The sequence below is a fragment of the Sorex araneus genome, chromosome 3, assembly GCF_027595985.1.
Source record: "Sorex araneus isolate mSorAra2 chromosome 3, mSorAra2.pri, whole genome shotgun sequence".
Taxonomy (NCBI): Eukaryota; Metazoa; Chordata; class Mammalia; order Eulipotyphla; family Soricidae; genus Sorex; species Sorex araneus.
Window position 1 is genome coordinate 189,415,908 of NC_073304.1, and position 22,520 is coordinate 189,438,427.

The 22,520-nt window shown below is 44.7% G+C and overlaps 1 protein-coding gene across 2 annotated transcripts in view; it reads left to right on the top strand.

Annotated features, from left to right (window-relative positions):
• The first annotated feature begins 8,342 nt into the window (after nt 1-8,342).
• Nucleotides 8,343-22,520, top strand: part of UBE2G1 (ubiquitin conjugating enzyme E2 G1) — a 98,158-nt gene continuing 83,980 nt past the window's right edge. The window contains exon 1 of one of the 2 annotated variants that reach the window (XR_008629340.1): nt 8,343-8,730. Coding sequence is in view for 1 of the 2 variants with exons in the window: in XM_055133094.1 (XP_054989069.1) it covers nt 8,685-8,730 (46 nt within the window). In the remaining variant the exon portion in view is untranslated. The remainder of the gene's footprint in view (nt 8,731-22,520) is intronic. The other variant, XM_055133094.1, reaches the window with a different exon arrangement.

Consider the following 22,520-nt stretch of genomic DNA (forward strand, 5'->3'; position numbering starts at 1 on the left):
CACCACATTCCAGTTCTTCCTCACTTTTTGTTTGTTTTCATTTTGGAGCCACCACCCAGCAGTGCTCAGGGGCTACTCCTGGCACTGCACTCAGGAATTATTCCCGGCAACGCTCAGGGGTTATTCCTAGTTCTGCACTCAGTGACCATTCATGACATGCTCAGGGGACCATATGGGGTCCTGGAGATTGAACTCAGGTTGGCTGCATGCAAGGCAAACCCACTGTACTCTCTCCAGCCCCCACTCCTCACTTTTTTGACTGTCTCCTTCATTCTCCACACCAACAAGCCTGTTCCACCTTCACATGAACCCTTTCTCACCTCCCCACATTTCACACACTCCCAAACCACAGAGGAATTCTGGATTTCAAGTCACCCATTCTACCCACATTCTTCTTTCCTTGCTTGAATGTCTGCACTGTACCTTCTTCAACCTAAGACCCCATCATTTACCACCAGCTCCCTTTCATGATCTCTTCCATTTCCACTGAACCTTGCTTGACTGTCTCCACCTCTTGCTACTTACCTGACTAATTCTCAACCCTTAATGTACGAGACTGAATGTCTTGTTTGTGCCTGCACCTGAGCAGCTGAGCATTAAAAAAAAAAGACTAAACTGGACCTACTGGTTCCACTTTCATTTCATAACCACAAACTTCACATAAGTATTCAAAACACCGAGATCTGTTTCCTCACTTTACATCCAGTCATTGGCCTGCTCTGAGGACCATCAGCATAGCTCATCAAATCTACCAAACTCAACACAGCTTCTTTGGTTTCCAATTCAGTGCACCTTTCTCTCCCTCCCCTTTCCCTACCTTTCAGCAGCCTGGAGCTGCTGAGCAACTTTTAATACCACATGCCTGTTTTTGTTTTTTCTACCCATCTTAGTCTCTATAGCTAGGTCCTCCTCTTCCTCTACTGACCTCCAAAATGTTGGAATGCTGAAGGGTCATTTTTATTCTACTGTGGTTTTTTGGTTTTTATTTTTTTTTTGTTTTTGGTTGTTGTTTGTTTTTTGTGCTGCCCTGGCAGTGCTCAGGAACTATTCCCAGCTCAGAGCCTGGGGATTGCTCCAGGTAGTGCACAGGGGATCATGAAGTACCAGGGACTGAACTTTGGACACATGGGAAGCATGTGCTCTAACCTATTGAATCAACTCACTAGTCCTTGGGTTCATTTTCAGACATTAGGGAAAAACTTATTTCAGGCCTACGGATGTGGCTCAGTGGTAGAATGCCTGCCTTGCATGGATGAGGCTTCAATTTCTATGCCACTTCCTGTGACATGACACAGGAAGTGTTCTCCATGACATCACATGACAGCACCATCCCAAGTGTGACCCTGTTGCATCACAACTCAGCATCTGAGCCTTGACTATCACGACTACTGAGGGGAAGGAAGGGGAAAACACTTTAATACACTCCATAATAAATCTAATGCTGATCTCACCAAGCTTGTATTCATAGATAGCTTTGGCCCCTTCACTGAGCTCTGGTCTGGATATTTCTGGTCCTTGATATTTCTGCTTAAGTTTCTAATAAAATTTACCCAAAATAGCTCTTTTGGGTGGAGGACTTGGGCCACACCTGAATGTCATTCCTGGTAGGCTCAGGGGATCATTTGTGTTGCTAGGGATCAAACCTGGGTCAGCTGCGTGGAAGACAAGTGCCCTACCTGCTGTATTATCAGTCCAGCACATTCTCTTCCTTTTGTAAAGGTGGCGGGAGGAGACCCCTGCCAATGCTCAAGGGCTACCCACAACTCTGTGCTCAGGGGACCATGTATAGTGCCAGGGATGGAACCTGTGCCTCCTGCACACAAAATATGCACTCCAGCCCATTGGGTCATATTCTCTGACCCAAACACTTCTGTTTTTCATAAGTACTGAAGGGAGCTTTAGACAAATGAGTGTCATTCAGCCAAAGTGATAGCTTAAAGACCTGGATACTTGGTATGCAGGAGACTTGGGCTGGATTCCTGGGTACACCACGGTTGGTCTCTTAACCCCGCCCCCTCACTCCCAACATGAATACCTCTGGGGGTGGGCCAATCTCCAAAGTTGAGTAAAGTATTTGTATAAGATCACACCTGTCTAAAGACTTTCATTGTAAATCAATCAAAATCCAAACTCTTTGCTGTGCTCAACATGATCCCATGCAAGACGCTGTTCCTTCTGGTCAAACTCCACCTCAGGCTCCAGTGGAGTTTACCATCCATGCTCATCTCCTTTCTAGTCTTTGGTCAACCTGAGCTCTGTGTACTTCTGGGGATCAAAACTGAGTCAGCCACATGCAAGGCAAGCGCCTTCTCCACTGTACTATCTCTGGGATCCCACTCACCCCAGCACCTTTCTTACCATAGGACTTTAGCAATAATCATTTCCTCTGTCTGGGATGCTCTTTACCAGAATCTGCAAATGGTTGGGGCTGGAGAGATAGTACAGTGGATAGAGTTTTTGCTTTCCACAAAGCTGACAGAGTTCAATTCCTGGCATTCCATATAATCTTCTGAGTCCCTCCAGGAGTAATCCCTGAACACAGAACCAGGCGGAAGCCTTGAGCAAGTTGGTATACCCTGAAACAAAACAACCAATCCCCAAACCCCCAAAACCAGAATATGCATATGTCATCTTTGTCTTTGGAATTCAGATTAGCATCCAAACATAACCTCTTAAAAGAGTACTTACCTTTTTTTTTTTTCTTTTGCTTTTTTGGGTCACACCTGGCGATGCACAGGGGTTACTCCTGGCTCTGCACTCAGGAATTACTCCTGGCGGTGCTCAGGGGACCATATGGGATGCTGGGAATTGAACCCGGGTCGGCCGCAAGCAAGGCAAACGCCCTACCCGCTGTGCTATTGCTCCAGCCCCTTACCTTTTTTTTGCTGTGGTTTTGTTCTGGGGCCATGCCCAGCAGTGTTCAGGGCTTTCTCTTAGCTCTGCACTCAGAAATTATTCCTGGGGCTGGAGTGATAGCACAGCGGGTAGGGTGTTTGCCTTGCACGTGGCCCCGACCCGGGTTTGATTCCCAGCATCCCATATGGTTCCCTGAGTGATTCCTGAGTGCAAAGCCAGGAGTAACCCCTGAGCATCACCTGATGTGACCCAAAAAGAAAAAAAAGAAAGAAAGAAAGAAAGAAAGAAAGAAAGAAAGAAAGAAAGAAAGAAAGAAAGAAAGAAAGAAAGAAATCATTCCTGGCAGTGCTCATGGAACCACATGGGATGCCAGAGATTAAATCTTGTTGGCTGAGTGCAAGGCAAGCACCCTACTTGCTGTTTGCAGATGGGTCTTACCATTTTTTAAGGGTACCTTTTTTAGAACAGCCATCTTCTCTCAGCAATTCACACGCACTATTTTTTCCCCATCATACCACTTACCATAATTCAATGTTGACTTATTTTTGCTGACTGGTTTTCCCCATAGATGTTAGTACCCAGTCAGTCTAGCTAGTTCTCAGACGCCAGGTCATAGAATCACCTTCAAGTCACATTTGGGATCAACAAACAATTGTCAAGTAAATGAAACTAAATTAGACAACTGATTTGTTGTAGGTTTGTTTTTTTCTTTTTTTTTTTTCTCTTCTGGGGCCACGACTGGTGGTGTTTGGGGGTCACTCCTGGTAGTGCGTATGGATAAGTCTGGAATCAGTTGCATACAAGATAAGCTCTTTATTCCCTGTACTATCTCTCCAGCCCTTTCCCCCACTTTTGTTTGTTTTGAGGTTGTACCCAGCATTGCAGAGGAGGCGGGGTTAACTAAGCTCTGTGCTCTGGGCAGTAGTGCAGGACCAATCACTTCTGATGCCAGGGATGGAAACTGAGCCTCCTGTATATAAAGCAGGTGTGCATCACTTTAAGCCATCTCTCTCCAGCCATATAGTTAGATGGCTAGATATGCAGACATGGACCTCTGATAAAAGATCTGGGCTGGAGGTAAACATTCAGGAATTACTATATAAATAAATTTTAATAAGCAAAAAGGAGACAGGAACTTCTTTGTTTAAGGAACTTCTTTAATCTGTAAAAAGTATCTATAAATCATAAAGTTATAGGAGTAAAGATACATTTCAAGTGTAGAATACATGCCAAGCATGTGTGAGGCCCTGAGTTTGATCCTTGGCACTGCATTCCTTTGAGCACTGCTAGTTGGCTGAGTATTGCTGGTCCTGCCCTCTAAACTCTACTTGGAAGATCCAAAGGAGAGGAAAATGGTTAAGGCCAGGAGAGCCACTAACACCTCTTCTATGCAACTCTGTTGAGTTGCCACTAGTTAGTATAGTTAGGCAAAGAAGGAAGGAAGGAAGGAAGGAAGGAAGGAAGGAAGGAAGGAAGGAAGGAAGGAAGGAAGGAAGGAAGGAAGGAAGGAAGGAAGGGAGGGAGGAAGGGAGGGAGGGAGGGAGAGAGGGAAGGAAGGAGGGAGGAGGAAGGAGGAGGGAAGAGGGAGAAGGAGGAAGAGGAGGAGGAGCAGGAGAAGAAGTGAGGTAGAGGAGGAGGAGGAGGAAAATGTTTCGAAAGAAAGAAACAGAAATGTTTCAAAATAAATAGGGAGGCCCAAGAGATAAGATTTCGGTGTTTATGTCTTGCATTGTGGCTAATCTGGGTTTGAGCCAGGAGTAATGCCTGAAGTAAGAGAGAACAGGAGTAAACCTTGAGCATTGATGACCACCACAAAAGAAAGGAACAGAAATGCCACTGCTTGGATATAAATTATTCATGCATAAAATATTATTTACAGATAAATGATTTTTTGTTTTTTTTTGTTGTTAGATTAACATACAAAAATCATTTACTTCTTTTTAAAAAATTATTAAACATTTTTTTTTCAGACAGAGAAGGGCTCATCACTATCACAATAATAGTTTGGAAATGATTACTCTAGACAAGAACTGAGTGCTGAAAGGAGATAGTGATTTGCATAATAACCTTTCACAACAGTATTGCAAACAGCAGTGCTTAAAAGGAAAATGAGAGGAGGAGAAGGAGAAGGAGAAGGAGGAGGAGAAGGAGAAGGAGAAGGAGAAGGAGGAGGAGGAGAAGGAGGAGGAGGAGAAGGAGAAGGAGGAGGAGGAGAAGGAGAAGAAGAAGGAGAAGGAGGAGGAGGAGAAGGAGAAGGAGAAGGAGAAGGAGGAGGAGGAGAAGGAGAAGGAGAAGAAGAAGGAGAAGGAGGAGGAGGAGGAGGAGAAGGAGAAGGAGAAGGAGGAGGAGGAGAAGGAGAAGGAGAAGGAGAAGGAGAAGAAGAAGAAGAAAAAGGAGAAGAAGAAAAAGGAGAAGGAGAAGGAGAAGAAGAAGAAGAAGAAAAAGGAGAAGGAGAAGGAGAAGAAGGAAGAGGAGGAGGAGAAGAAGATGATGAAGAAGAAAGAGATAGAAAGGAAAAGAGAGAAAGAAAGAAAGAAAGAAAGAAAAGAAAAATGAAGGAAGGAAGGAGAAAGGAAAAGAAAGGAAGATGAAACATTACCAACTGGGGAATTGGCTCAGTGGTAGAGCCTCATATGTGTGATGTCCTATGTTAGATTCTGACAGTGCAAAATACAATATAGACTTTTTTTTTCGTTGTTGTCATTGCTCAGGGGCTTCTCCCAGTATGACTACACGTTGCCAGGGATGGAACCCAGAGCTACCACATGCAAAGCACCAGTCCTTTGAGTCATTTTCCAGCTCTAACCAAATATTTTTCATTTTATGTTTTTTTTTTGTTTTGGGGCCCCACACAGAAATGTTGCTCAGGGGGCTTAATGCTCAGGGTTTTGTCCAGGTGGTACTCATGGGATCACATACTGTTGGGGGTTGAACTCAGGGCTCCCGCATGAGCTTAGCCCTTTGAGCTCTCTGGTCCCTGGGGGCTGTTTCTTAAAGCCGATGCCTTGACAAACTACAGCAGATCCTCAGGCATTGGCTCTCTCACTTGAGCAATATTTTGGCCCTATATTATCTTTCTTTGCTTTTATCTGGGGGGTGGTTCCCAAGTGATGTTCAGGAGGCTTTGAGGGTCCTCCCAGTGATTCTTGGCAAGTAGATCAGTAATTCAATGTGAGGGGCTCATTATGTCCTGCTGCTCAGGCCCTGCAGGGCTGGGGATTACCTGGGCCACACCTGGTGGTGCTCAGGGGTCTCTAGGGCTGATCCCAATGATCTTTGGAGGACCATGTATGCCAGGGCTCAAATGTCTTCCATGCACTTTAATCCCTGTGCTAACCTCCTGGCCCCTTAGTTCATTTTTTTGGCATTGTGCTTGAAGTGAAGTTTGGGGGCATTTTTAGAGGGGGGTTAGGGAGAGGAGCTTGGGCCACACCTGGCAGTGCTTAGGGACCATTCCTGGCTCAATGCGTAGGATTGACTCCTGGCAATGCTCAAGAGCAATATGCAACGCTGGGATTGTACCAACGTCAGCCAGAAGCAGCTGCATGCGAGGCAAGTGCCTTCCCTCTTGTACTGTCCCTTCAACCCTATCACAGGGAGTTTTATAATATAGGAATGTTTATATATATACAGATATCTGCACTTCCCTGATATTTTTTTAGTGTATGTATGTGGTGTTGAGAATCAAACACAGGGCTTCACAAGATGCACAAGGCCTGTACTTTACTACTGAGTCACATCCCAAGGGCTGAAAAAGTATTTTTTTAAAAAAAATTAATTGAATCATTGTGAGATACTCTAGTTACAAAATTATTCATGATTGAGCTTCAGACATACAATGTTCTAACAATCATCTCTTCACCAGTGCACATTTCCTGCTACCAGTGTCCCTAGTTTCCCTCCCACCCCCAGCCTGCCTGTATATTTTCTTCTTCCTCTTCTTCCTCTTTCTTCTTCTTCTTCTTCCTTCTTCTTCTTCTTCTTCTTCTTCTTTTCTTCTTCTTCTTCTTTTCTTCTTCTTCTTCTTCTTCTTCTTCTTCTTCTTCTTCTTCTTCTTCTTCTTCTTCTTCTTCTTTTCTTCTTCTTTCTTCTTCTTCTTCTTCTTCTTCTTCTTCTTCTTCTTCTTCTTCTTCTTCTTTCTTCTTCTTCTTCTTCTTCTTCTTCTTCTTTCTTTTCTTCCTTCACCTCCTCCTCCTCCTCCTCTTCTTATTCTTCTGAAGGTGCTCAGGGAATTGAACCTGTTCAGTCATGTGCAAGCCAAACGCCCTATCTGCTGTACTCTCTCTCCAGTCCCAACTGGGTGTGGTCCCCCAATATAGGTTTAAAAAATAAATGCATTTTGTTGTGGCAGAGATTAAATTTAAGACCTCATTCATGCAAAGCAAGTGCTCTGCCTCTAAACTACACCTCTGGCTCCAGTTTTAAATATTTGTTCAAGAGACAGATAGATTTCAGTGTCATTAGATACTACAATTTCTTCCACCCCATCTCTTTATCGAGTCTGTTATGCAAGATAGAAAGCTGGGAGAATAACAGAGGCAGTAGAACGCAGTAAAGTTGCTTCCTAGTTTCTTAAATCCAACACTAGATTCGTTTTTAATTGCATGTATTATTTTGTAAATCTCAACTTACTCATAGTGATGATTATTGTTTATTTAAAAAACTTTTGGACCACACCCAACTGTACTCAGGGCTTACCCCTGCCTCTGGGCTCAGGGATCACTCCTGGCTGTGTTTCGGGGACCCATATAGGTGTCAGGGATGGAACCTAGGTGGGACACATTCAAGGCAAGCACCCTACCTGCTGCAACATCACTGGGCTCAAGGCCTGTCTTTTTTTTTTTTTTGGCTTTTTTTTGTCACACTCCGGCGACGTTTAGGGTCTACTCCGGGCTCCAGGTTCTGCATTTTGGAATCACTCGCGAAAGTGCTCGGGGGACCAGATGGGATGCCTGAGATGGAACTCAGGTAGACAGCATGCAAGGCAAACCCCCTACCCGCTATACTATCGATCTGGCCCCTGCTTAAATATTTTATCCCATGCGATGCAGAACATTTTATTTGGGGAATCTGTGCAGTCTTTCTGTAAAGTGTATTATTAGCATATATATGTATATATATGTATATATATATGTTTATTTGAGGGGGTTCGCTTAAAATGGGGCACGGCAGGACTAAATTTGATTTTTAAGAATAACTAACTCGTGTAGCTGTTGGGTGCTCACCAACAACGAGATATTTACAACTTTTGACTCCTGTTCTCCCTAACCACCTGCTTCAAACCGGAGGCGGCAAAGGTTTGACCCTCCACGACCTCTTTGTCATGGCGTCCGCTGGGCGTCACCAGCTGAGGCTTTGGCCGCCAGCCAGGAGTCGACCTTCCTAAGATGGCGGCGACGGGGACAGCTGCGCGCAAGGGGCGGGGTCCTGCCGCCGGGGGCGGGGCAGGGAGGAGCGGGTCGGGTAAGCGGGCGGGCCACTTCAGAAGTAGACGGCCCCAGCGCGCCTGCGCGGAGCGGCCCTGCGCGCAGTGAGGCAGTGGCGAGGGAAGGCACCGGTGGGGCAGGCGAGCGAAGTCCCAGTGCGCGCCGCGGCGGCCGGGGTACCCTCCCCTTCCGGGCGTGAGGCGCTGCGAGGAGAGCCGAGCCGAGCGGACTCGCACCGGCAGTGAGGCACCGCTTGCGTCTCCTCAGCCCGGCCTCTCCAGGGCTTCGGCGCTCCCGTCGCGGGGGCCCGTGTTCCTCAGCACACCCAGCGCCAGCAGCCCCCGGAGCCTGTCCTCAGCCCTTCGGAAGCCCCGGCGCCAGCCCGGGCCCTTGGCGTGGAGGATGACGGAGCTGCAGTCGGCGCTGCTACTGCGAAGACAGCTGGCAGGTGAGCGGGCGGGCGGGCCGGGCCGCGGTCGCGGCGAGCCGCTGCCCGCTGCTTCATCCCGGGCCCTCCCGGGCCGGCCGCCCGACGGCCGCGGGGAGCGGACGCCGCGGGCGGGCCGAGTGCGGGCCTGTGAGGAGCGGAGCCCGAGGCGCCGGTCCCGGCCGGCGTTGCACTCGGTCCGCGGCTTTCCGAGGGTGTTGGGGGCGGGGACGCGCCCCCGCCTCGGCGCTCGGACGGGGCCTGGCGTCCCGGGCCAGGAAGGGAGGTGACCCCCTCCCCCACTGGTCGGAGGGACGCCGCGGGGGAGGGGCCGTGGGTTCCGGCCCCGGGCGACCCTCGGTGGAGGGGCGGATCCCGGGCTCAGGTGCGGCGGGGCAGCCGGCGCCTGGGGGCCGCGGAAGGAGCGTCTCGGCCCGGCCGGCCGCGGCTGTCGGGCGCCGGCGTCTGAGCCGCGCGGGGCGGGCGGCGAGCGAGGGCGAAGGGAGCTGGCATCGGGCCGGCGAGGTGAGGCGCGCACAAACTTCTGCCCGGGCAGCGTCGGAGTTGCGGCGGACAACAAAAGCGCCGGCCTCCGCGGCCTGGCGGCGGGCGCGCGGGGTCCGGGAGCCTGGCGGGGGTGCGGGACGCCGCCTCGCCCTGCCTCCGCCTGGCACGGACTCCGGCTGCGCCGCCCGGCTTGGGGGGAGGGTGGCTGCGGGCAGCAGCGGGAGAGCCGGTGGCTGGCCGGCTCGGGGGCTTTGTGCTCGGAGCGATTCCGGCCCCTGCGCCAGGCCCGCAGGAGCCCGGGACCGGAGCCCGCCGTCTCGGGCGTCAGGCGGCGGCCCGGACTGCCTCCCCCGAGGTGCCTGCGTCCCCCTCCCCCATTGTCCCGGCATCGGGCCGTTTGCGGCTTCCAGGTTGACTTTTTAGGGGGTTGGCTCCTACTCTGCTAGGACTGTGTGAGCGGAGCATGCGCGAAGGAGACGGACGTGTGCGGAGTGTAAGGGGGGAGGCGGGTTGGTGGCTTCACAATGCCGCCCCACGTGCTGCCAGATTTAAAGAGAAATGAACCAGCAGTCACCCCTGCTGTCCAACGCCTGGCGTGTGTCCTCAGTTCTGCCGGATCTTCACCTTCCCGTTTTTACAGCCAGCAGCCCTTAGCCCTCGGCCGAAGCCAAAAGCTGAAATGAAGAAATCTATTTTTAAATAGATATGCTAAGAGTTTGAGGTGTTAGTTAAATCACCTTTATGGCTTCTTAAGGAAAAGGTTGTCAGTGGCTGTTACAGATTGTATAATTAGGTTTATTATTAGACCATGAGCAAGCAGGTTTGGACAAGTATTAAAAGTTCTAGATGCTTAGAGGGAGGGACTTGAAATGAGTGGAGGAGTTCTAATCTTGCCTGTATCCATCACGAACAATGTACACAATTGGAAATGATAATGTAGGAATGACCTAGTACCTCTCATCTTTGCAGCTCCTTAATATTCTGTAACTTCTTGTTTTGTTTTGGAGGAAGGAGTTAACACTTCTGTCTCCCTAGAAATTCTTTAATCAGTAAGTTTATTAAGTGAATTATTAAACAATATTAAAGTACTACGTGTTAATAGTATTTAGTTCTTACATAATAGGAGAGATGTATATTTATTCATTTGTATTTAAAATTATTTTGCGGTGCCAGGGATTGAACCCAGGGCCCCACGCAAGCATGGCACGTGTTCTACTCCTTCCTCCACCCTTATACCCCTTTTTTTTTAAGTCAGGGTTGCCCCAGGAGCATTAGACGCTCAAGGTGGGTATTGTTTTCCTCTACTGAGGCTTTAACTTAGATCCTCACACCTTCTAGGCAAGTGCTGTACCACTAAGCTACATCATTGACCCAAGATGTATGTTTTTAAAGGTATAAGAAAATTTTCAATTACTAATAAAATAAAATATGACTAATAAGAGTGTTAGCAGTAGCAATACTTAAAATGTGTTTTTCTACTCTTATGAATCAGCTTGAAATTTTGATGGCCACTCCATTCAGTTTCATGTTCATTTTGGGGGATATAATTTATAAAATGTTACCAGATCTCTATTAATGATTGATTTTGATAAAGCATACTAAAATGGAGGTGATTTAGTTGGTAGTTTTTCTAGCCTTCATAAAGTTTACTGCCGATTTATTTTCTTGGCTTCTTGGTTAAAAGTAATGGACTATTCTTAATATTTTCTTCTTGGTTTTTGGGCCACATTAGAGATGCTCAGGGCTTACTCCTGGCCCTGTGCTCAGGGATCAATCCTGGCAATACTGGATGGGGATGGGCATTACGGAGTGCCTAGATCAACACCGGGTTGGTGGATACAAGGCAAGCACTCTGCCCACTGTACACTCTTTCTGGTCCCAGTTCTTAATATATTTTTTTAACATTTTATTTTATTTATTTTTAGTTTTGGGGCCACATCGAATGGTGCACAGGGCTTACTCCTGGCTCTGAGCTCAGGATCACTCCTTGTGGGGCTTGGACCAAATGGGGTGCTGGGGATTGAACCCAGGTTGTCCATGTGCAGGGCAAGCAAGTACCCTACCTGCTGCACTATCCATCTGGTCCCAGTATTTTCTTAAAATTTTAACCACAGTGGTCAAAATATACAAGTTTATAGGAAAGACTTTTTTTTCAAGTGATTCACCGTGAATTACCAAATTACAAAGTTATTCGTTATTGAGTTTCAGATGTACAATGATCCAGCAGCGATCCCTTCACCTCCTTCCCTCCAGTGTCCCTTGTTTCTTGTCCCGCCTCCCATACTACCTTTATGGCAGGCACTTTTCCCTTTTTCTCATTGGAAAAACTTTTTGACCACATTAATCTTTTGGGAGTTTTGGAAAGTTAAAATAAATGGTATAAAAATCCTAAAGTTTTGAGTTGACTGGGAGTGATAGCACAGCGGTTGGGCTTTCGCCTTTCACGCGGCCAACCCATGTTCGATTCCTCCACCCCTCTCGGAGAGCCCGGCAAGCTACCAAGAGTATGGAGCCCGCACGGCAGAGCCTGGCAAGCTACCCTGGCAAGCTACCCGTGTGTATTGGATATGCCAAAAACAGTAACAATAAGTCTCTCAATGAGAGACGTTACTGGTGCCCGCTCGAACAAATCGATGAGCAACAGGATGACAGTGACACAAAACTTATAAGTGGTTCTAGCAGCTAAGATTTTAGGAACTTAATTGTAGGTAAAATGGTTATATTGAGTTTCTACTCTGTTAGTTTTTAACTTAATAGTTTATAGGTTTTGGGTCACACCTGGTAGGGGCTACTCACCATTTGTTGCTGGGGATCAAATCCTGGCCTCCTGTATGCAAAGCATGTGCTTCAGCCTATGTGCTCTCTTTGGCACCAGCCAGTCTTTTAGGATTTTACTTCATTATCCAGAGGAGAGTTTTTGTGTGTTCTTTTGTTTGGTAAATCATGAAGAATTTGATACTTTCAGAATTAATTCTGTGGTTTATAGAATTTCCCAGCCTTGTGATAACTGACATTTGGTCCTCCTATTTTGGGTCGCTTGTATTGTGCGTTATAGTAGTATTCTGACCTCTCTCGACCAGTTAATAATCAAACATGTCTTTGACAAACATTCTGGGGTGCAAAACCATCTCAGATTGAAAAACCACTCGTTTAAGGAGTTAAAGAGTTATTATGGCTATTGTGAAGTCAGTAAGAACACCTAGCAGCTTTATGAAATCAGATAGGTTGTCTGTTTGTGGGTATTATTAGACTATGACTTACTCCTTTGCTGATTTAGCAGTGACAACTCAACTTTGCAGTACATTAAGTTACACATTGAGAAATCCCATAGCAGAAATTGAAAATGCCTTTGAAAAGGTATTATAAGCCCTAGTTAATATGGAAAACAGAAAAATGTAATTGTTCATCTGACCCCAAGTTATTTTCTTGGGAGCAATCTTTATTGACAATTTCTCAGCTCTTTTTAAAGAGCTAATGGGTTTATGGTTTGTTGAGGACTGAGTACCACACACTAGGCTAAAGTACTTTACATACTTAATTTATTTATTTATTTATTTATTTATTTATTTATTTTTATTGGTTTGCTTTTGGGTCATAGCTAGTGTTGCTCAGGACTTACTTCTGGCTTTGTGCTTAGTTATCACTCCTTGGGATGGATCTGGAGAGTCTGGAGAACCTTAAGTCATTCCAGGGGTCAAACCTGGGTCAGCTGCATGCAAGGCAAACACCCACTATATTGTTTCTCCAACCCTATGTAATCTTATTCTCCCTTTAAAGAAATAGTAGAGAGGTTAAGTAACTTGTCCAAGGCCACATAGGTAGTAAGTAGCACTGCTAGATTAAAATTCAAGACCTCCTCTTTTGTACATTTGTTTATTTATTTTTTTGCTTTAGGGTCAACATGGTGATGCTCAGGAATTATTCCTGAGGTTGCTCAGGGGACCATTGGGATGTCGGATTGAACCCAGGTTAGCTGCATACAAGGCCTGCCTGCTGTACTATCTCTTTGGCCCCTATCCAGGGTAAATCTTAGCATAACAAGCATTTATAAAAAATAAAGGAAGCTTTTTTTGGGGGGATACACCTAGCTTTAGTGTCACTCCCAATGGCACTTGTGGTACCATGCAGTGGCTGGGATCAAACCTGGGTCCTTGGAGCTATTTCTGTAGCCCCCCAGTTGTTTGTTTTGATTTTGTGCTATGGCTAGTCTCAGGGATAGAGCTCAGAGGTGGTTTCTGAAGGTGCTTGGGTGGACCATGTGGTGACAGGAATTAAATCTGGACATCCTCGATGAAAAGCATGTGCCCAGGCCAGTAGTTAGTCTTCATTATTTTAGTTTTATTTTGTTTGGGGGCTATACCTGGCTCTCTGCTTAGTGCTTGCCTCTAGCTCTGCTTGGCTCCTGGCAGTGAATGCTTAGGGGACCATATGTCATGCCAGCGATCCAACATGTGCAAGGCAAGCATCTTAACCCCCCCCACTATCTCTGGCCCAGTAGTTAGAGGTTGTTGTTTGTAATTTTTTTTTTTTTAGTTGTGTGTATGCTGGGTGTGTGTGGGCCACAACAGGCGGTGCTCAGGGGCTACTGCTGACTCTGCTCAGGAATCACTCTTGGCAGTGCCTGTGCATTGAAACCAGGTCAACCATGTGCAAGGTGAGCACTCACACCTGCTGTTCACTCACTCTTTCCCAGAGTCTTACAGGCATTTGTCATTCCAGAATTAAAAATAATTTCTTTATTCAATAATTAGTATTTTCTGAAGACCTTCCAAATAGGTATTTATGTGTTTTAGTTCACATCTGGTGGTGCAGCATGAGGTGTGAGGGTTTGAATCTGTGATTCCACTATAAAAGTTTATTCTCCTTTGAGCTATTTAGTTGTGGCTATTTATTTATTTATTTATTTTAGGGAGTGCACACCTGGTGGTGCTCAGGGAACAATGTGATATAAGGGATTGAACCTGTACATTTTACATGAAGAGCATATGCTCTAGCCTGTTGAGTTTTATCTCCATCTCCAGTCCCCTGAGAATCCAGATCTTCCTTCCTTCCTTCCTTCCTTCCTTCCTTCCTTCCTTCCTTCCTTCCTTCCTTCCTTCCTTCCTTCCTTCCTTCCTTCCTTCCTTCCTTCCTTCCTTCCTTCCTTTCTCTCTCTCTTTCTTTTTGGACCACCCCTATTAGTGTTCAGGGATCATTCAGTGATAATCCCTGGTGAGCCATCACCCTGGTGGAAACTTAAGTGTTCCTCACCTATCCCCTCCCTTTGCTAGTACCTTAACCCCTGTAGTAGCTCTCTTGCCCATGAAAATCCAGCTGCACTTTTGAGCCATCCTACAATATCCTTTTTTCTTTTCATGACCTGCAGAGAGCCTTGTTCTGAACTTTCATATGGTGTTACATTTCATTAACATAGGGTACTCAAAAGACTTAGAAAATTTTAATGTTTATTAGCTTTTCTAGAATATATTGACACTGACATAGAAATGATTATTGACAGGGCCACCTTAGTGCAGAATCTGGGTGATAATTTTGTTTTTTGGTTTTGAACTGCACATAGTTCAGATCTTATTACTGCCTCTGTGCTCTGGAATCACTTCTAGTGGGGCTTTGGAGAGTCATGCTTGGTGCCAGAGATTGAATCTGGGTCTTTTGCATGTGGGGGGTGAGGCAGGTGGTTTTTCTGCCTCACCAGCAGTGCCCAGGGTCTGCTCCTGGGTCTGTCCTCAGAGGTGCTTAGGGATTACTTCTGACTGCACTCGGGATTCATCTCTGGTGGGCTCTGGGAACCATTTGAGATGCTCGGGGTCTAACCCAGGTTGGCCACATGCAAGGCCAAGTGCCTTACCCACTGTACTATGTCTTTGGCCCAAGAATTTTGTGTTTTTTAATTAGAAATATTTTTGTTAGAATTTAAAATTAAAAGTCTGTTTAATGTTTGAGTTGTTTGTAGGAAATAACTTTATTTTTATTTGTTTTCTGTTTTGGGGCCACATCCAGCAGTATTTGGGACTTTTAGTTAGGGGGTTTCTACTGGTGGTGCTCAGGGGACTGTGTTGCGAGGGATTGAACAGGGGTGGCTGCATGCAGAACTATTGCCTAAATTCTCTTTAGCTTAGGAAATAACTTTTCTAAGAAGAAAATACCTTTCATTCATATGGAAACAGTAAGTAAGGTAAGGAAGCATTGTGAAGTGTATGTGGTTGACCCGGCATTTCAAGAACAGAAAAGTACAAAAGAGGGGGAAAAATTTCCAGAATTTAGTATTAAACATGAGATTGAACCTGGATCTTTTGCATGTTGGGCATGAGGAGGGAAAATATTATAGTTTTAATGCTGTAGCTGTAGAGATACATATCTCTTCATGAAGTGTTAATCTAGAAAATTGTGTAAAGCTTATAAGAATTATTTTGTCATTTAATTTGACAAAAGAATTATTTTGTCAAATAAAAGAATTATTTCGCCTTTTGCTTTATATCAGTGACTAATGATAGAAGGTAGTACTACTGCTCTATCTCTGTTTTACTTTTCTTGTCTACATCTGCATTAGCTAGGAATCTGTTAAAAACATAAATAACATAGACTAGGGATGTGGTTCAGTTGTGGACCACATGCCTGGCATGTCTACAAAAAAAGTACAGACAATAAAGAACTTATTTAAAATTTTACCTGGCAGCTATTGCTGCTTTAATTTGCAAAGTAAAAATTTCTTTTAAGGATCAGTTTATAAAATAGGTACTTATAAGAAAGTCTGTAAGTTAGTAGATAGTGGTTTGGTTTGCTTTAGAATGTGCTAAAACTTTCTTTGTGTTATTTTCATATGTAATATATTTATTAGGGTTTCTAATTTAAAATTGACAGTACTTGGGGAAGAGTTTATAGGCATGCTGCCAAAACATGATCCATAAAAGGAAACAGGCTCACTGGACATCAAAGTTAAGACTTTTTTGTTTGTTTTGGGGCCACACCTGGCAGTGCTCAGGGCTTACTTCTAGCTCTGTGCTCAGGGATCACTCCTGATGGGGCTCAGGGGACTATATGTGGTACTGGGAATAGAACCCAGGTCAGCTGCATGCAAGGCAAATAAATGCTCTACTCACTGTTCTATTGATCTGGCCGAAATTGGAATCTTTCGTTCTGTGAAATCCCCTTGAGGGCTACAAAAAGATAAATTACAATATAAGAACATATTTGAAAAAACTAGATATCTGGCAAAGAATTGATTTATGGGCCAGAGAACAGTATAGTGGGTATGGTACTTGCTTTGCTTGCAGCTCACCCAGGCTTTAACCCTGAGTCAGGTGCTCAAACCCAAACCAAACCAAACTAAACCTCAAACCCAAACTAAACTAAACCAAAACATAAGAACTGAAAGGTGTTTAGAACTTTGAGAATTCTAAGTTAAAAAGTCTAGGAAATGGGCAAAAGACATGAACATTTTACAAAGCTGGTCAAAGTGATGGTAAATAAGCAAATGATGAAAAGATGTTTATTCTCAGTTTTTGGACATTTGGGAATGCAGTTAAAACTATACACAGTAAGATATTGCCACATACCTCTGTTTTGCTAAAATCAAAAATGAAATTTAGTGATAACACTAAATGTGGCATGTCATTGTATCGCTGTCATCCCGTTGATCGATATGCAGAAAAATTTCATCTCAATGCTGGTGGGAATATAAAATTAGAGCCTCATAGAAATATTTTTTGGTTTCTCATATAATTAAACATTCACTTATCATACAACCCATTAAGGGTACATTGGGTATTTATGTATAGTCTTCCTGAATTACGGTGATTTGACTCAGTTTTTCTTTTTCTTTTTTAAAATTTTTTAATTTTTATTTTTTTGCTTTTTGGATCACACCCGGCGATGCACAGGGCTCACTCGTGGCTCTGCACTCAGGAATTACCCATGGCGGCCCTCGGGGGACCTTATGGGGATGCTGGGAATCGAACCCGGGTTGACCACGTGCAAGGCAACTGCCCTACCCACTGTGCTACCGCTCTAGCCCCCAATTTGACTCAGTTTTTCAATTTTACAATGGAACAAAACATGAATTTATTAGAAACCATACTTAGCATTTTGATATTTTTCCAGGCTGGCCATATGCAGTATATTTTATATGTTGAACATTGGCAGCTATCTGTAGTTCCTAGTCTTATCATGAGGATAAACAGTTGATTTTTTTTTTTTTGCTTTTTGTGTCACACCTGGCGATGCACAGGGGTTACTCCTGGCTCTGCATTCAGGAATCATCCCTGGCGGTGCTCAGGGGACCATCTGGGATGCTGGGAATCGAACCCGGGTCTGCATGTGCAAGGCAGATGCCCTACCTGCTTAAATAGCTGATATTTTACATTGTACAGTTTTCAGTAAGTTCTGTGAGATAGGTAGTATTGAATGTTGGATTATAAAATAGCTTCTGGGGTCGGAGCAGTAGCACAGCAGGGAGGGAGTTTGCCTTGCATGGGGCCAATTGAGTTCAATCCCTGGCATATCATATGGTTCCCCAGCACCTCCAGGAGTAACCCCTGAGTTGTGACCACAACCCCTCCCCCACAAAAAAGCAAAAAAATAGATAGCTTCTTAGGTGATTTAGCCAACAGCAGATTGATTACAAGTGTAAGCTTAGTAATGAAGGACAAACTGTTCTAAAGTGTTCTTCCTTAGGTTAGTTGTATTAAATGCATTTTTAGTTTATGTTGCTTTCAACTTACAGTGGTTATTTTTGGGCAATTCCAATTCCATTTATCAGTTGAGGAAGACAGTATTTTAGAAAAACGAAAATTCTCTTTTGTGGAGCCAGAGAAGATAGTACAGGAGTTAAGGTTCTTGCTTGAGACTGACTTTGGTTCTATTTCTCACTGGTAGGTATGGTCCCAGCCTCCCACTCCCTTCACTTTCTTTATGCTAACAAAGAAGTGCATTTGTTTGTAGTGCTCACTGGAGCTTGCATGGGTAAGTTTTGCTGCTCATAAGTGCTTACTGGGGACTTGCACTCCTGACCATGATGCTCCCACATCTTTCTTTTGTTTTTGGAGGTCCATATCCAGAAGCACTCAGGGATAATTTCTGTCTCTGTGTTCAAGAATCTCTCCTGATGGGGCTCAGGCAACCATATATGATTCTGGGGATATTGAACCCTAGTTGGCTAGATGTAAGTCAAGCATCTTATCCATTATACACTCTGGACCAGCCACATCTTTTTATTCTTTTTTTTTCCGTTTCAGTGCTTTCTGGGGATCCCACTCGTTAGTTGTAGCATTCACACACATCTGGCTGTGATGCTGCCAGAAATTGTAGCCCGGGGGAATCACAGAAAGCAGAACTCTCAGCAGCATGCTTGGCTCAAATGTGGCGGCACTAGGGATGAACTCTCAGTCTTACAGTTCCAAGGCAGGTGGTTTACCCATTGGACTATCTCTTGGCCCCAAACTACTACATTTGGCGCACTGTTGTTTACATATAGCAGACTTTGTGACTTTTGGAAGGGGAACTAGGATTGCTCACACCCTCATTTCTTTTATTTTTTGGCTAGGGCTAGGCTATTTTATTTTTAGGGCTGCTTAGGGACTAGCCTCTGTACTGTCCCAGGGACTGAACCAAGACATCCCCTGTGCAAAGCAGCATTTAGTCTTTTGAGCTATCTCTCCAGCCAACATACATATGCGTGTGGCGGGGGAGGGGGGTACTCTCACTTCTGTGTTCCTGAGGCATACCTGGTTGTGTTTGGGAAAACGGTGCAGTGGTGGGGAGTTGAAATATGAACGCAGGGTTCCCACATGCAAAGGATGTGCTTCAGCTCTTTGACCCATGTCTCTGATCCTCAACTCATGTTTTGAATTTTTCTGTTTCTCATCTACATTGTAGGATTCTAAAATTAAAATACCTATTCCAGGGGATGGAGTGATTGTGAAATGTGTAGGGTGCCTGCCTTGCACATGGCCAGCTCAGGTTTGATCCTTGGCTCCACATATGTCCCCCCTGAGCCCTGCCATGAGTGATCCTTGAGCACAGAGCTAGGAGTAAGCCTAAGCATTGTTAGGTGTAACCCACCACTTGCTCCCCCCCAATCTATTTCAAGGGTTATGTAGAAAAAGAGGCTTTCTTTTCTTTTTGATCTCCCCCTCCCTTACTTTATTTAAACAACTGGTTTATCAAGTTGTTTTTTATGATTATTATAGACATTTCAATATTCCATTACCAATCCCACCACCACTGTTACCTTCCCTTCACCGTTGTTTCCATTTTCCCAACCACCCCTCAAACCTGACCCAATGGCAGGTCCACAATAATTTATTTTATATTGCTTGTTACCACTAAATGGCTAACGTGAATGATCAAAAAATATTTCCGTAGAATGCCCACTTCTAGTTCAACCTTTGGGGAAAACAATAGAGACATTCCTCAGCAAAGTAGAAATTGAGCTTCCGTACAACCCAGAAATCCTAGAGGCCCAAAAACAATGCAGAAAATTCATATGCAACTGTGTTCATTGCAGCACTGTTCACAATAGGCAGAATTAAAAACAACCTGAGTGCCCAGAACAGATGGCTAGATAAGAAACTATGGTATATCTACACAGAGGAATACTATGTAGCTGCCACGAAAAAAGAAGTCATGAAATTTGCTTATACATTGGTGGACATGGAGAGTATTCTGCTGAATGAGTCAGAGGGAGAGGGATAGACACAGACTGATTTTACTCATTTCTGGGGTATTTAAAAAACAACAACAGTATGAGACTAAGACCCCAGGGTAGTTAAAACAAGGGCCAGGATGACTGGTCCATGGTTGGCCACTTGCCACAAATGGGAGGTGGGGCAAGGGCATTTAGGACAAAGATGAGACCACTATCACAATGATAGTTGGATGATCACTCTGTACAAGAACTGTTGGGTGATAGTTGGATGATCACTCTACAAGAACAATTGATCACTCTGTACAAGAAATGAGTTCTGGAATGAGGTGAAGAAATACACATAAACTTTTAATACCTGCATTGCAAATCATAATGTCCAAAAGAGGTAAGGGAGGGAGGGAAAGAAAAGTGTCTGCTGTAGAGGCAGGCTGGGGGTAGGGGTGGTGGGAGGGAAATTGGCAGTGAGAAATGTATACTGGTGAAGGAATGGGTGTTGGAACATTGTATGACTGAAACCCAATCTTGAACATCGGGTAGGGAGTTTGCCTTGCGTGCAGCCGACCCAGGTTCGATTCCTCCGCCCCTCAGAGAGCCTGGCAAGCTACCTATGGTGTATTCGATATGCCAAAAATAGTAACAACAAGTCTCACAAAGGAGACGTTACTGGTGCCTGCACGAGCAAATCGATGAGCGGCGGAGTGACAGTGACAGTGATATTTCTGTAGGAGAAAATTTGTGAAAATTGTATCTCATCATGGGATCATAAGTCCTAGTCTAAGGGTTTACTAAACTCCTGTTGCAAGTTAAATCTTCTGTGTTAATGTTTCTGTTAGTTGAGATTGGTTGGTGTCTATGTTATATACCATCCAACCTAGTGTGCTACTTCTGGGATGTGTCAGTGTTGTAGAGTTTGGATATGGTGTGTTGTCTCGAATGCACTTCCATACTCCAGATAACCCAGAATATTGAATTGGACAGTCCCGCAGTCACATGGGATGTGGGTCTTGCTTCTGGAACTTCAAGAAGTACCAGGAGGTAGTGGGAGGCCCCCCATCCCAATTTGGAGAAGGCCTGGAGTTTTCAAGAGGTTTTTTTTTTTTTTTTTTTTTTTGTGTGTGTGTGTGGTGGGGTGCTTATCTGGTTGTGCTCAGGACTTACTCCTGGTTCTGTGCTGAAACATCACTCCTAGTCTCGCGCAGGGGACCATATGGGATACTGAGGATCAAACCATGGTCGGCTGCCCATATGCAAGGCAAGTGCCCTACTCTCTATCTATCGTATTACCACTCCCTTTCTAAAAGAGGCCTTTCTTAAGACTTTTTGTTTTTTCATAGTTGTCATTTATACAGTGGTTTATATTGTCTGGAAGAGATAGTGTGGCAGGTAAGGTGTTGACCTTGCATGCAGCAGACTTGGGTTTGATCCCTGACATCTTGTATAGTCTCCTGAGCACCATAGGAGTGATTCCCTTAGTGCAGAGCCAAGAGTGACTCGTTGGCATTGCCGGGTGTGACCCATAAACAATCAAAAAAGACCCCCAAAACCAAACAGCCAAAAACCATCCCCAAAACGAACGAAACACCAACCTCCCTTTTCCCCACCTCCAGTGGTTTATATTGTCATCATTAGATGTCTCGGACTTTAAACTGTGCTAATAGTTTTTCAGATTACTGTGAACATATATGGTAGTATGCTGGTTCCTTTGGGAAATACTGTTATTTTCGATGTCGTCTCTGGTTGTTTCTACATCCTTCCCTTAGGATTAAACCTTTGTTGCTTCTTCTACCTTTAACATTTGCCTGGTGGAAACAATAAAACTGTCACTATCCGATTTAGTTTATATTGAACTTTTGCAGGTGCGGCAGTGATACAGGTGAGGGTACTGTGCTGCTTGCTGCCCTTTTCAGTCTAAGGCATATGGTGAAGCAACATTGATGTGATAGATTTTATAAGACTTAAATTTTAGAACAACCTATCTTTCTTTCCCTCCCTCCCTCCTTCCCTCCCTTCCTTCCTTCCTTCCTTCCTTCCTTCCTTCCTTCCTTCCTTCCTTCCTTCCTTCCTTCCTTCCTCCCTCCCTCCCTCCCTCCCTCCCTCCCTCCCTTTCTTTCTCTCTTTCTTTCTTTCTTTCTTTCTTTCTTTCTTTCTTTCTTTCTTTCTTTCTTTCTTTCTTTCTTTCTTTCTTTCTTTCTTTCTTTCTTTCTTTCTTTCTTTCTTTCTTTCTTTCTTTCTTTCTTTCTTTCTTTCTTTCTTTCTTTCTTTCTTTCTTTCTTTCTTTCTTTCTTTCTTTCTCTCTCTCTCTCTCTCTCTCTCTCTCTCTTCTTTCTTTCTTTCTTTCTTTCTTTCTTTCTTTCTTTCTTCTTTTCTTCTTCCTCTTTTTGGTCATATCCAGTGATGCTCACGGGTTACTCCTGTCTCTGCAAGCAGGAGTTACTCGTGGCGGTGCTCAGGGGATCATATGGGATGTCTGGGATCAAACCCGGGTCAGCCTTGTGCAAGGCAAATGCCCTACCGCTATACTATGGCTCCAACCCCAGAACAATTTTATATTTACAGAGAAATTATTTTTAAAAAACTGGGGCAGGGTTTGCAATGCTGCTCAGTCTTCAAGTACTTACATATGTGAATCCTTGGGTTTGAGTTCTGGTACCTCATGAGTAAT